Source organism: Salvelinus namaycush, chromosome 25 (assembly GCF_016432855.1).
Source record: "Salvelinus namaycush isolate Seneca chromosome 25, SaNama_1.0, whole genome shotgun sequence".
NCBI lineage: Eukaryota > Metazoa > Chordata > Actinopteri > Salmoniformes > Salmonidae > Salvelinus > Salvelinus namaycush.
The window spans coordinates 31629046-31643724 of record NC_052331.1 but is presented as its reverse complement, the minus strand read 5'-3'; the positions used below and the strand labels follow the sequence as shown (position 1 = coordinate 31643724).

The window sequence follows — 14679 nt, the reverse complement described above, 5'->3', positions numbered from 1 at the left end:
AATTCAGGCAAACAGAACAAAACATGTTTAAATTAAAAGCCAACAGAAAAATGTGGGGACCTCATTTTTATTTATACAAAGACAGCAGCCCTTCTATTTCAGTGGGATGAAACGGGAAGAATGTGTAGCTCCGATACCAGGGCGACCGTGCTTGACTGGCTTGTAGGTGATAGAGAACTCCCCCAGGTAGTGGCCGCACATCTCAGGCTGGAGAGAGAAATGTAAAATTGTTAGTATGGAGCAGGACAATCCTGTTACTAGACAACTAGAATACACCTGTACCACAACTACCACAGTACATTGTGCACCGACAGCTTCAGACATAAAACTTAAGGCCAAGACTGATGCAGGACCAAAACATTTATGGACTACACAAAAATCTGTGATTGTTACCAAAGGCTTCAAAAATACAGTGAGGCAAATCAAGTAATAGGCAAGTGACATGCAGGTCAATGGATGCAAAATCCCTAGCAAAAAGTAAAATACAAAAAGTTATTTACAATTGTAATCTCGGGAGGGGCCATTGTGGTGTCTAGTAGGCTTGGACAGTATAACGGGGAATTTGGAAATAGCCACGGGAAGGTTTTTCCATACCGATTAAAACTATATTTGAAGTTTAATGAATTTGAATATTTGTCATTACTTTTTAACTAGGAGATAAAGCAGATTGCTTTCGTCATTTCACCCGTCACATATTCATTATGAAGCATACTGGTAGTCCCCAGTAACATGATGTTTGTTTACAAGCACAGTGACGAGACCGGAGCCTTCAGTCACTCACTGCTGTGCAGCACGCGCCAGGTGATCTAGTTATAGTATGGAATTCACAACTAAATATTTGCCAGCTAGATACACTACAATGGCAAAAGTATGTGGACACGTGTAAAAATCGCATTCCAAAATCATGGGCATTGATATGGACCAGGTCTCTCCTGGAAAAGAGAGGTTATCTCAATGAGAAAAACCTGTATAAATAAAAGGTACATTTTTTTAATGGAGTTGGTCCCCCCTTTGCTGATATAACAGCCTCCACTCTTCTGGAAAGGCTTTCCACAAGGAAGAACATTGCTGCAGGGACTTCCATTAAGCCACAAGAGCATTAGTGAGGCCGGGCACTGATGTTAGGCGATTAGGCCTGGCTTGCAGCCTGTGTTCCAATTCACCCCAAAATTGTTCGATGGGGTTGAGGTCAGGGCTCTGTGCAGGCCAGTCAAGTTCTTCCACACCGATCTCAACAAACCATTTCTGTAGGGACCTCGCTTTTTGCACAGGGGTATTGTCATGCTGAAACAGGAAAGGGCCTTCCCCAAACCATTGCCACAAAGTTAGAGGCACAGAATCTAGAATGTCACTGTATGCTGTAGCATTAAGACTCCCTTCACTGGAACTAAGGGGCTTAGCCCAAACCATGAAAAACAGCCACAGATCATTATTCATTCTCCACCAAACTTCACAGTCGGTACTATGCATTCGGGCAGGTAGCGTTCTCCTGGCACCTGCCAAACACAGATTCGTCTATCGGACTGCCAGATAATGAAGCGTGATTTATCACCCCAGAGAACACGGTTCCACTGCTCTAGAGTTCAATGGCAGCGAGCTTTACACTACTCCAGCAGAGTCTTGACATTGTGCATGGTGATCTTAGGCTTGTGTGCGGCTGCTCGGCCATGGAAACCCATTTCATGAAGCTCCTAACAAACGGTTATTGTGCTGAAGTTGCTTCCAGGGGCAGTTTGGAACTTGGTAGTGAGTGTTGCAACAGAGGACATTAAAAAAAAAATGCTCTACACGTTTCAGCACTTGGCGGTCCTGTTCTGTGAGCTTGTGGGGGCAGGTAGCCCAGTGGTTAGAGCGTTGGACTATTAACCGAAAGGTTGCAAGATTGAATCCCAGAGTTGACAAGGTAAAAATCTGTTGTTCTGCCCCTGAACAAGGCAGTTAACCCACTGTTCCTAGGCCTTCATTGAAAATAAGAATTTGTTCTTAACCGACTTGCCTAGTTAAATAAACTTGTGTGGCCTACCACTTTGCGGCTGAGCCGTTATTGCTCCTAGACGTTTCCACTTCATAATAACAGCACTTACAGTTGACCGGGGCAGCTCTAGCAGGGCAGAAAATAGACAAACTGACTTGTTGAAAAGGTGGCATCCTATGACGGTGCCACGTTGAGTCACTGAGCTCTTCAGTTCAGGCTATTCTAATGCCAATATTTGTCTATGGAGATTGCATGGCTGTGTGCTTGATTTTAAACACCTGTCAGCAACGGGTGTGGCTGAAATAGTTGAATCCAACAACTTGAAGGGGTGTCCACATACTTTTGGCCATAGTGTATCTTATTACTATTACATTAACTGTCTAAAATGTGCTAACTGCTATGCAGTTGTGCATTAGGTATCGTGCTACCTGGTTAGCTTCTCGCAAAACCAAACTTCTCTTGGTAACAGCAGAGAACCTCCTTTTGGATCAAAAGCCTTGCTGTCTAAAAATGTTTTGTGAGTGCAGCAAACTGAGTAGCATTTTTTAGTTCCTTGTATAACTTTGAGCTGGGATGTCTGTACTGTAAGTTAATGTCAGAGACTATAAAATGTTCACAATGCACTCTTTAGCATTTAGCTAGCATTCAATATGGAATTTTACATGAACCTATTAGCATTGCTAACCTTCTGTACTGTAAGTTAATGTCAGAGACTATAAAATGTTCACAATGCACTCTTTAGCATTTAGCTAGCATTCAATATGGAATTTTACATGAACCTATTAGCATTGCTAACCTTTGGATTAGAGGCCCAGCGAGGTTAGACATTTTTTATTTATTTAACTAGGCAAGTCAGTTAAGAACAAATTCTTATTTACAATGCCAGACCTAACCTGGACGACGCTGGGCCAAATTGTGCGCCACCAGACCGCTGCCCCACCTGGGGGCCCCAAAATAGCACCCCTTGTGTTCAGTGTCGGTATTACCAAATATCCCAGGACAGCACAAGGTTGATATGAAGGTATGACAATCTGGAAACCGCCCAAGCCTATCCACAGACCTTTCCCATAACCTCACCTTGATTTCAACCTGGTTGAAGGTCTTGCCGTTGTACACTCCAACCATGGAGCCGACCATCTCAGGCAGGATGACCATGTCCCTAAGGTGAGTCTTCACCACCTCGGGCTTCTCCATCGGGGGAGCCTCCTTCTTGGCCTTACGCAGGCGCTTCAGGAGGGACTGCTGCTTGCGGCGAAGGCCACGGTTAAGTCTCCTCCTCTGGCGGGCGCAGTACAGCTGCATCAGCTGTTCACTGGAGGAGAAGAGGCATGATGCAGTCAGGCATACTTTCAGATTAACATTCAGCATCAGGTCCAAATAGCAGACTGGAGACTTCTACAGGGAAGTTAATTAAACATTTAAATGAATCCAGACTGCACCAAAATGGCCTCTAGAATTTCACATATTTAGTCAATAGTCCAACTAATTATGTAACGATATGTATTGTATTACATGCAAAATTTTGAAAACAAAAGAAAATGGAACACAGCATACCAGTTGCCATAATAATGTACCCAACTTTCGAAAGAGAGAACGCCACTGTCAGACCTCACCCTTCTGCAAGATGGGGTTCATCTAGCATTGGTATGATGGTTACACTCAGTAAGGGCTGAGCTTTCACCGAAATACCACAATGCAAACAGCATTATTGCCAAATGTAGTGGCGCATTTACTGGATGAATTGATTTACTCACTAGGACATGTCCAGAAGCTGGTCCAGGTCCACACCTCTGTAGGTGAACTTTCTGAAGGTACGCTTCTTCTTGATCTCGACATCCGCCTAGGGAAATCACACAAACTACTTTAACACAGTGGATATTGAGGGCCAACGAAAATGAGTGTTAAAACGAGACGTTCATTAGGAATATCATTAATAATAGTTATAGCCACTATGTGTTAGTAGAGTGCTGTTGTGCTGACTTCGGAATCCCTGTGATATGCAACTTTTCAGGGAAGTTAGGAACCAATATACACCGGCAGTTAGGAAAGCTAAGGCTAGCTTTTTCAAACAGAAATTTGCTTTCCTGTAGCACAAAAAAGTTCTGGGAGTCCATGGAAAGTCCATGGAGAATAAGAGCACCTCCCCCCAGCTGCCCACTGCACTGAGGCTAGGAAACACTGATAAATCCACTATAATTGAGAATTTCAATAAGCATTTTTCTACAGCTGGCCATGCTTTCCACCTGGCTACCCCTACCTCGGTCAACTGCCCTGCACCTCCCACAGCAACTCGCCCAAGCCCCCCCATTTCTCCTTCACCCAAATCCAGATAGCTGATGTTCTGAAAGAGCTGCAAAATCTGGACGCCTACAAATCAGCCGGGCTAGATATGTTGCAACCCCTCTTCGTATCGTCTGAGATTCCCAAAGATTGGAAAGCTGCCGCGATCATCACCCTCTTCAAAGGGGGAGACACTCTAGACCCAAACTGCCACAGACCTATATCTATTCTACCCTGCCTTTCTAAGGTCTTCGAAAGCCAAGTTAAACAGATTACCAACCATTTCGAATCCCACCGTACCTTCTCCGCTATGCAATCTGGTTTCAAAGCTGGTCATGGGTGCACCTCAGCCAAGCTCAAGGTCCTAAACAATATCATAACCGCCATCGATAAAAGACATTACTGTGCAGCTGTATTCATCGACCTGCCCAAGGCTTTCGACTCTGTCAATCACCACATTCTTATCGGCAGACTCAACAGCCTTGGTTTCACAAATGACTGCCTCGCCTGGTTCACCAACTACTGCTCTGATAGAGCTCATTATCAAATCAGAGGGCCTGTTGTCCGGACCTCTGGCAGTCTCTATTGGGGTACCACAGGGTTCAATTCTCAGGCCGACTCTCTTCTCTGTATACATCAATGATGTCGCTCTTGCTGCTGGTGATTCTCTGATCCACCTCTACGCAGACGACACCATTCTGTATACCTCTGGCCCATCTTTGGACACTCTGTTAACTAACCTCCAGACGAGCTTCAATGCCATACAACTCTCCTTCCGTGGCCTCCAACTGCTCTTAAATGCAAGTAAAACTAAATGCATGCTCTTCAAACGTCCAGCATCACTACTCTGGATGGTTCTGACTTAGAATATGTGGACAACTACAAATACCTAGGTGTCTGGCTAGACTGTAAACTCTCCTTCCAGACTCACATTAAGCATATCCAATCCAAAATTACATCTAGAATCGGCTTCCTATTTCGCAACAAAGCATCCTTCACTCATGCTGCCAAACATACCCTCGTAAAACTGACCATCCTACCGATCCTTGACTTCGGTGATGTCATTTACAAAATAGCCTCCAACACTCAACAACAAATTGGATGCAGTCTATCACAGTGCCATCCGTTTTGTCACCAAAGCCCCATATATTACCCACCACTGCGACCTGTATGCTCTCATTGGCTTGCCCTCGCTTCATACTAGTCGCCTAACCCTTTGGCTCCAGGTCATCTACAAGTCTTTGCTAGGTAAAGCTCCGCCTTATCTCAGCTCACTGGTCACCATAGCCGCACCCACCTGTAGCACGCGCTCCAGCAGGTATATTTCACTGGTCACCCCCAAAGCCAATTCCTCCTTTGGCCGCCTTTCCTTTGCTAATGACTGGAACGAACTGCAAAAATCACTGAAGCTGGACTCATATCTCCCGCACCAGCTGTCAGAGCAGCTCACAGATCACTGCACCTGTACATAGCCCATCTGTAAATAGCCCATCCAACTGCTTCATCCCCATACTGTATTTATTTATGCATCTTGCTCCTTTGCACCCCAGTATCTCTACTTGCACATCCATCTTCTGCACATCCATCACTCCAGTGTTTTAATTGGTATATTGTAATTACTTCGCCACCATGGCCTATTTATCGCCTTACCTCCCTTATCTTACCTCATTTGCACACACTGTATATAGACTTTTTCTGTATTATTGACTGTATGTTTGTTTATTCCGACTCTGTGTTGTTGAGTGTCGAACTGCTGTGCTTTATCTTGGCCAGGTCGCAGTTGTAAACGAGAACTTGTTCTCAACTAACCTACCTGGTTAAATAAAGGTGAAATAAATAAATTCTCTATAAGACAAAACCTGACTCAGTAAATAAACAGCAAGCTAGCATTAGCACTGCAGGCAACCGTATGAGCTTAACATGCATCCCAAGCTTTGTGGTAGCGTCAATATTTCATCCTAAAATTCACCAAAGTATCGATTGATACGTAGTGATGCACTGTATGGTTTAATAATGAAAATGTATTATAACTTAGCTGAGATGGACATAGATGGTCAAATTCGGGTTCTTGTAAAATTGGGGACCTACCATTTTGCCTGATGCTCCGGTGAAAAGAATGTTCCGAAGTCTCGTTTGTGCTAATATCGCGCGACTCGCAAGGACATCCGGCTATCTATTTCCGGCCAGACAAAATATTTGTATATTTCACTGGACCAGTAGGTGGAGGTATTGTACAAGAAAATTTACTTTTATCTTCATCAAACATCAAACAGTGCAACTTCCATTCAAGTTGAAGTCACTCACCATAGTCGGGATACTTCTATAGGAGATATCCAAATGAAAACAAACAGCTAAACAATTTGTGTCATCTTTTATTACAGCTGTCACACAAAAATATATCTAGCATGGAATAACACAAATGCAGGTGGTAAGAGAAAACACATTTTATTAAAGACACCCAGCCCACCACACCTGATAATGTTCATACACAGTACAATGTTATCCTGATTATGTGCCGTATAAAGTCAATCACCAGCTATAAATACACCATGTAGAAAGAGGTCCTGATTTCGGTACCAGATCTTAATTTTCTTCTTCCGCGTGATCTCCTTCTGAAACTGCAAAGTGCCATACAACAGAGCTTCTGCTGTGGGTGGACAACCCAGAAACAAACATGTGCAAGAACAAGACATGTAATACCCGTATGTCTGTATGAAAATTGCTAAGAAATTCTATATGATATCAACCCACCTTACCTGGTACCAGAGGAGGCTGGTGGGAGGAGCTATAGGAGGATAGGCTCATTGTAATGGCTGGAATCTAGACGATTCTGTGCTTCCAACTTTGTGGCAACAGTTTGGGGAAGGCCCTTTTGACAATGCCCCGAGGGCACAAAGCGAGGTCCATACAGAAATGGTTTGCCGAGATCGGTGTGGAAGAACTTGACTGACCTGCACAGAGCCCTGACCTCAACCCCCTCAAACACCATTGGGATGAATTGGAAGCATGCTCGTGGCTGAATGGAAGCAAGGCCCCGCAGCAATGTTCCAACATCTAGTGGAAAGCCTTCCCAGAAGAATGGAGGCTGTTATAGCAGCAAAGGTGGCACAAACTCCATATTAATGCCCATGATTTTGGAATGAGATGTTCGTCGAACAGGTGTCCACATACTTTTGGTAATTTTGTGTACTTCTCTATTCCATCAGTGACCCAAATGACTCAAAACCCCATGCCTACAAAACTGCATTTTTCACATACCATGCAATTAGTATGTTAGGCTATGGAATGCAGACATTGTTTATGTCCTAATTAAAGCCACATGAACTAATGATCGTAGCCTAAGTTATGATAACCATGTAACTAATGAGACACCCTATAATTGTAACTAATTGGCACATCAGGCTGGTTTGTATACAATGTACGTCTTTATTACACTTTATTCACACATATTTCCCAACTTCTATAAATGTTTCTATCCATAATGAAAATATGGATCGAAAGGAAAGCCCAAGGAATATATATAAAACCAAAAAGGTAGTAAGAGCAAATTTCCCTTCAGAGTCGGTACAAAACAAAAACACTTAACAAAACTATATATAAATAATCACTTTGAATGACCGAGTTCAAAATCAAAAATATGTTTGGTCCTCTTATCAGTCATCAGTGAATCCATTAAAACATTACACAATGAAGAAAATTGACAAAATGAATCCAGTATCCAGCTTGGAATGTTGAAAGCCTGAATGTTTTTTTTCAAGATACTCTAAGCCAGGGGTGTCAAACTCATTCCACGGAGGGCCTAGTGTCTGCAGGTTTTTGGTTTTTCCTTTCAATAAAGCCCTAGACAACCAGGTGTGGGGAGTTCCTAACTAATTAGTGATGTTAATTCATCAATCAAGTACAAGGGAGGAGCGAAAACCCGCAGACACTCGGCCCCCCGTGGAATGAGTTTGACACCTGTGCTCTAAGCCAAAGAAAACCTTGGCTCCAGTTGTTCTGGTTATGCAAACAAAGGAAATATTTCCTCCAAAGAAAGTATACAGTTGGCATACATAAAAAAGTGGACGGTGGTTTGTTTCCAAGGTCCAAACAGATACATCTTGTTGTCTTATATATTACCATGTAAAAATACTGAATGGATACAAACAATTACCACAAATTCACATTCTTATTCACATCAATTATGGTAATATAAATGTATATAGGTTACATTAACAATATGACCTTTGGTACAAGGATAGGTAAATTACAACTATGGAACAGTCCATTTTTGAACTGAGGATTTTTAATAATTGAATTCTATTGGGTCCTTTCGAAGATGGATTCCAGGCAATATTTGCCTGAAGATAAAAAAATAAATTGGCATAAACGTTTAAATGTACCAATTTACATTAGTTGGCAAACAGTTGTCGATGGGGAAACTGGCAAGAGGGCTTTGGTACTTTACTAAAAGCTAATTACTGGGATATAAAAGCTAATCACAGCCCAGACACCAGTACTGGCTTTAGTGGTTACACTTTAAAAACACATAAGCATAGCTATTTCAACAGGAATATAAAAACCTACTAACGCATAGTACATGTGAGATATGTCTAACATTGGTCCTAAACGGCGCTTAAATGAGGGCAAGAGGGCACTATTGTCCAATACCAAAAGGAGATCAACCAAAAGACGGAAAATCCTATGTAACAAATAACTTTGAAAAACCCTTTCTTGATGTTTCTTCTGTTTTCAACCAGCACAACCCCCCTTTTAATAATCTGTCCCCTCTTGCTGGTACACCGGCACCGCTTCATCTTTGTATTCTTGGTAACCCTCGTCTTGGTAGTCAGGGACATATTCGGCTCCGGCCCCATTCTGCTCCTCCTCGTTCTTGGGGCAGTACTTAGCATTGTAGATCTGACGACCCAGGCCAAAGTTCTGCCCGCTCTGATTGGCGCCTGCGTTGGAGCCCATCTGCAGTGACATGGTGCTGTTGTCACATTTGTCTGTGCCCAGCTTCTGGTCATAGATGGCACGGCGGGTTCCTGGAGCTGTCATGCCAGCCTGAGTAGAGGAAGATAACTAATTCATATGTAGCAGTGAATTAAAATAAGCAAGAATCCATTAGTAAAAGCCTAAGTCTACTAGTGCAGTTATGTCCCCCATTGACAATATTGATACCTTGATTGAGTTTTAAGACATGGTGAAATTAATGAGAACTTGCATTTGCTTTTCTACACATGGACTTTTACCTGACTGGCCCCCTTGTTGGTGCCCATTTGCAGACTGATGGTGGAATTGTCCATGGGGGGCAGGATGTGAGCCTTGGGATCGTAGAGGTGCCTCCTGGTGCCGTATGCATTCATGCCCGCCTGGCTGGCACACTTATTCGTCCCCATCTGCGGAGAGAGACATATCAGTTATAAAAGGAAAACAGCCAAGGATGAGTGGAAAATTACAACCCCTCTTAGATGGAGACTTTCAGACAGACCGAGAATGCCTGAGTAGATATCATCAAATCAACAATATTGTTCTTGGCTGAAATAGAAGTCATGACAAAGGGCTTATAAAAGTTAGGAATCGTTGATGTAACCCTACATGCAACCCTTCAATAAGAAATATCCAAAACAAATAGAAGTTATGAAAAGATTAAATGAAATATGAGTTTTATAAGAACAATAGCATGGATGCCAGTCTGCCTTAGCCTGTTATATTGCTAACAGTCTTTATGTCTTGGTCAGCTTTGCTACTGATGTTTTGTTTGGCAAGACGGCAACAGAGCTGGCAACAGCAAAAAGAACATGCTCTTCAGTGGTATCACTGTCAACACATTCCCTCTTGCCTGCAGTCCGATGACACACTGTCCGGCCTTCATCTTCTCCTCGTCGAATAGCCTCTCCTGTTTGTCTGCGTACTTCACCCCAATGTCCACTCGGGACTGGCAGCCCTTGGTCTTGGCCTGCAGGGGAAAGTGTACAGAAATCCAGTCACTGTTGGATGCCTCAAGATTTTACTGGACACAATTCTAGGAGCTTATTCAGGAGGGGGCTGTATTTACATCCCGCTTCTGACACCATATGTTGAACAGAGCATTACTGCAAGGTCAAGCGATTCATGCAAGTGGAAATTACACAGTTCAAATACAGAAGATTCTCATGAGGGATGCAACCATAAAAATTAGTTTAAAAAGTTACCGTGCCAGCGAGAGACAGCAGTGTGCTCTGGACCTGGGTCATGTTCCCACTCTCAAACAGATCGTTGGCCTCAAAGATATCATGGGGCTTCAGGCCGTACATTTGGATAGATTTGATGAAGTTGGTGATGTTCTCCAGCTAGAACCAGACAAGTGCATAAGAAGATAAGATGAGTAAAGAACTTCTCAATAATTGCATGAAGGTAGATTTTAGGAAGTCACACCTATAACGAGGCTATCACAAAGAATTAAGCCGTTGAGCTAAAAGGATATGTCTGGCACACCGAGGTCTCACTATATTTCATATTCTAACCCAAATTCTATTTCAGTAAACTCACTGGTCCAGAGAGTTGCACCTCTAATAATAATAATAATAATAATATACCTCTGCTTTTCAGCTAGTAAAAAAACAGGCTTGGTCAGCACAACAGCTCAGATATATTCTCTAACTGTAAAACCAGCTGGTAAAGTACAGTTCAAGTCTGTTCACGTAGAGAGAACAATCCAAGCAGCTCACCTGATGCCAGTTCATGGTGGACGAGTTGATCTTTTTCACAGAGCCAGGTTGAAGTTTGTTGATCAGTCTAGGGGAGGAAGAGAGTTTGCTTACTTAGACTGCAGCACCTCATAGGCAACAGAAGGAATCAGAGGATAAAAGGGTCTATATTACAGTAAAACCCACAGCAAGGAGGACAGACAGGACATATGCATTGGATTGTATGATTTGATGTATAATGTTGTAGCTCGCAGAACGTTTATGAGTGATGTCTTTGGTTGAATGCATTGGCTGGTGCCATAAAATGTGTAGCTTTATGGGTCAATAAAGCCACATTGTACACATTATACATAGGGACATGATGACGGATCCTGGCCCTATTCAGAAACGTACTTGCACAAGATGACGCCATTTTTCAGGCCTTTCTGGAAGTCTTCCCCAATGTCACATCCGGTCGTATCCTCGATCCAGACCTTTAGCTCCTCCTCTCTCTGAGGGTCGTACTTTCCGGCAATCTGGGGAAGGTCAAAAGTTCATTATAGGAGACCTTTACATCTTGGAAAAAGTTGCACAACATGTAGGTTACACTTTATTTTACAGTAATGTTTCCACTGGTATTTAGGAGAAAAGTTTCCAATGGGTACTTCAAATGGTTACCAATTGTGTAGAATTATCTGGTACCTAATGGTGGCCATTGCTGCTTGTTTGAATGAATCCCAAAGAAACAAACAAGTAATTCATAGATTATTACAGTGTAATTACTATTTTACCAGGTACTTCCCGTATAAAAAAAGTGCTACTAACGTATGTGTGGAAGTACTCATCAATTGATGACTTGGTAGTGGGTGGTTTTCATTTTCAGAACCACAGCAAAAATAAACAATATTATGGTTTGTGCGTGTTAAAATTCTCTCTCAAGAGTTTATTATGGGCGGCCCCAAAACCCTGATTCACGGTGTCAACCAATTGGGGTAACTTTGTGTGTTATTCTTGCTGTTTAACAGCCCTTACAGAGCCGACACTGACATTAGCTCAAACACAAAACGCACACATCCTGTTCGGTGAACCACTTAAATCTCCTTGAAGCACAGGAAGGCAGCTGCATGGTATAGGGGCGAGTTAAACTATGCAATTTGACACTGCATTCCTTGTTGAGAGTGTTTAAAGTGTTATCCTGATTTGTAAATACTTTGGTTGAGTAAATAAGTGTGAAGATGGAAACTGGCACTAAAAGCAACGTTTAGAAAACGTCATATATCTGTGGTGTCGATCTTACTGTGAAAATGCTACTACAAATAGAAATGCAAAAACACTGCAATGTTGGTACAGAAAGTTATATATTTTTTAAAGGCCTCTATAGTATCTCTAAACAACACATTGAGGTTGAAGTTACAAATACATACCAAAGAATAGTAAGACTGAGGAATAGGGTCAAAATATTCTCCACAAATTTCCCTCCCAAGGTTAAAATGTGAAGCGGAACTTTAAGTACAACCGAATAAAGGACTTCCTGGGCAAACCGGTCCTCTCATTATATATTTGCTTCATTTGATTATCCTCAAATTAAAACAACATTGACTGCTTTAATTGCCCACAGGACATTTGAAAGATGTAATTTAGAGAGGCATGGTGAACTCAAGGAATTCATTCCGTGGCACAATTTAGATCATGTGGAATGAGACCGTTAGGACGCTGAGTTGAAGGAGTTTAAATCAAATGGATTGAACATGGACCCCTATTACGTTCTCAAAAACATATTTGGTAGTCTTGTTGGAACTGATCCACTAGACGTCTGGGTTAACCATCATTTCACCTACCATCTATTATTGTCAAGGGGCTCCCTTGAAAAACTCCTTGAATAACAACACTTCAATACTTCACATTGCATTGCTACATCATTAACGGCAGGAAATACCAGAGACAATGGACATCATTCATTGATATGAGAGGAAACCACCAGCTTTACATCCACTTGGCTACCCGTACACTGTGTTCTGAGGACCAATGAAAAACCCTTGCCAATATAAGGACTCAGCCAAGGAATGCAAACAATAAATCAGCTGGTGGTCTAAAAGACACATTGCTAGGTCTCAGACACAGAAGAACATAATGCACATGTATCTGCTATGTGTAATCTGCAGTGAAACGGATCAGGGTAGTAACGTGGGGACCTGAGTATTCCTTTGTATAACATAACTTGGAACATGATGGGTAAAGTTTGTTGTTTATGAAAGATAAAAACTAAAACAATATTAGTCATTATTCTCTATTTACATAAGTGAAGAGCCAGGTTGGGGAACTTTGCAAAGCGTTTCAATTTCATTTCTCCTATTACACTGTAAAAGCGTAACACACGATTACAAAAAATAATAAGTACAGGAACACAAACGCTCTAAATCTTCACTGTAAATTTGTGATAAAACAGTTAGAATTGGCCTGAGGGGTACAGTAGTAGGTTAACTCCTGGTTGTGCCATCCACACTGTCGTTGATGTTTTGGATGAAGGACATTTGCAGATAGATTAAGTTGAAGATCACTTAATTGGTCAAGTACACACAAGGTCCAACCGATTTGATAGAAGCAAACCTCCAGTTGCCTGCTCACTTCCCGACAAATTTTTCCAGTCGGACCGGGATTCGAACTGGCAACCCTCCGGTTGCTGGCTCGCCTCTCTAACAGCTATACTACCAGCTATACTACCTTCCACCAGAAAACACTGGCACTGTCTCCTGTCAACGTTTACTTTTGAAAGTGCACATGTTCTGAAAGAGAACATATTTCTATTTGGATTGTTTTGTGGTGCCAATTGTCAAAGTACGCACGTAGACGCACTGCGCACTACAATAGCCATTCACCAAGGCCCCAATCCACCCCAGCGCAGGAGGCAGCAGTTGTTCTCGTGATAGGACTGTGTGACCTCTGGATGGGTGACATCCGACTCAGGGACATGGATGGATGCATGAAAGACCTACAGTGTTGTACTGACCAGTTTCTCTATGTAATGGGACCGTATAGGGATTTTAACTTGCCACAAGAAAATATACATTGCCAACACGGGCAACGCCCATGCCTTTTTAAGCGCTTCCCAAAAGTAAAACAACTTAAACCAAACTAAAGTTTTTTTTAATTAGCATTTTATCATATTAATGTACAGTGTTATCAAACATATATGCATAGTGCACAGCCGGTAAAACTTGTAATTTGATAAAAGTTTTCCGCTGTATTTTTTAGGTCATTCCAAAAGTATAGTAGCTTTCCACGTAATTATCTTTACACTCAGCAGAACATCATAACCTATGTAGCCTAAAAGACCTAGGCATACACATTTTTCAAGAAATAAATCAAGTTTTCCGTAATAAACCTCACTAACGTTATAGGCTACTACCATAAGGCAAATGATTCATTCGCACTTTACTCCCTTCCGTGAACACTTACCTTGCTTTTGACTTCTGCAGAAAACCCATAAGCAGGACCTCTGTTAAATGATGAGCCAGACATTATTATAAACGAGTTACTTTGTTTTTCGTATAGATACTTTGTAGCAGTTTGTTTGTGCAAATAGTTTTATTTTCGTTTCTCTTCCAGTTAAACTCCGGAGTGAACTAAACACTTCCTTTCTTTTTTCTTGCAACCAATAAAAATGCTTACACGAACTTCTACGCTTCGTTAATCGATTTTAGGCTCCACCTTTCCCTTTCTGAGTCTAGGTAGTGACTCGTGATTGATATCAAAAAGTCCTTATATGGAAGGAAA

The 14679-nt window shown here is 42.1% G+C and overlaps 2 protein-coding genes and 1 non-coding gene across 3 annotated transcripts; all 3 read right to left on the bottom strand.

Annotated features, from left to right (window-relative positions):
* Positions 1–26: 26 nt before the first annotated feature.
* On the bottom strand, positions 27–6424 carry LOC120020487 (40S ribosomal protein S15). The gene is made up of 4 exons (XM_038964189.1): positions 6344–6424; positions 3730–3815; positions 3053–3287; positions 27–207 (listed from the first exon to the last, which is right to left on the bottom strand). Exons 1-4 carry the CDS (start codon positions 6344–6346, stop codon positions 94–96), a joined length of 438 nt encoding a protein of 145 aa, XP_038820117.1. The 5' UTR covers positions 6347–6424; the 3' UTR covers positions 27–93.
* On the bottom strand, positions 3542–3674 carry LOC120020772. The gene has a single exon (XR_005472460.1). It is a non-coding gene; the product is annotated as a small nucleolar RNA SNORA35 (small nucleolar RNA).
* Positions 6425–7661: 1237 nt separating the features above from the next.
* LOC120020486 (calponin-2-like) lies at positions 7662–14568 on the bottom strand. Its single transcript, XM_038964188.1, has 7 exons — positions 14362–14568; positions 11320–11441; positions 10948–11014; positions 10432–10569; positions 10080–10196; positions 9490–9636; positions 7662–9301 (listed from the first exon to the last, which is right to left on the bottom strand). Exons 1-7 carry the CDS (start codon positions 14422–14424, stop codon positions 9008–9010), a joined length of 948 nt encoding a protein of 315 aa, XP_038820116.1. The 5' UTR covers positions 14425–14568; the 3' UTR covers positions 7662–9007.
* Positions 14569–14679: the final 111 nt, after the last annotated feature.

Bases quoted from the DNA above. Each gene is read 5' to 3' on its own strand.
- LOC120020487 (XM_038964189.1), bottom strand. The intron at 3,288-3,729 runs GTGAGTAAATCA...CTTCTCCTCCAG, and splicing joins CAGCTTCTGGACATGTCCTA to TGAACAGCTGATGCAGCTGT. The intron at 208-3,052 runs GTGAGGTTATGG...TTCTCTCTCCAG, and splicing joins TCAACCAGGTTGAAATCAAG to CCTGAGATGTGCGGCCACTA.
- LOC120020486 (XM_038964188.1), bottom strand. From the start codon at position 14,424: ATGTCTGGCTCATCATTTAACAGAGGTCCTGCTTATGGGTTTTCTGCA. The intron at 11,442-14,361 runs GTAAGTGTTCAC...GACCTTCCCCAG, and splicing joins CTGCAGAAGTCAAAAGCAAG to ATTGCCGGAAAGTACGACCC. The intron at 10,197-10,431 runs GTAACTTTTTAA...TTTCCCCTGCAG, and splicing joins TGCTGTCTCTCGCTGGCACG to GCCAAGACCAAGGGCTGCCA.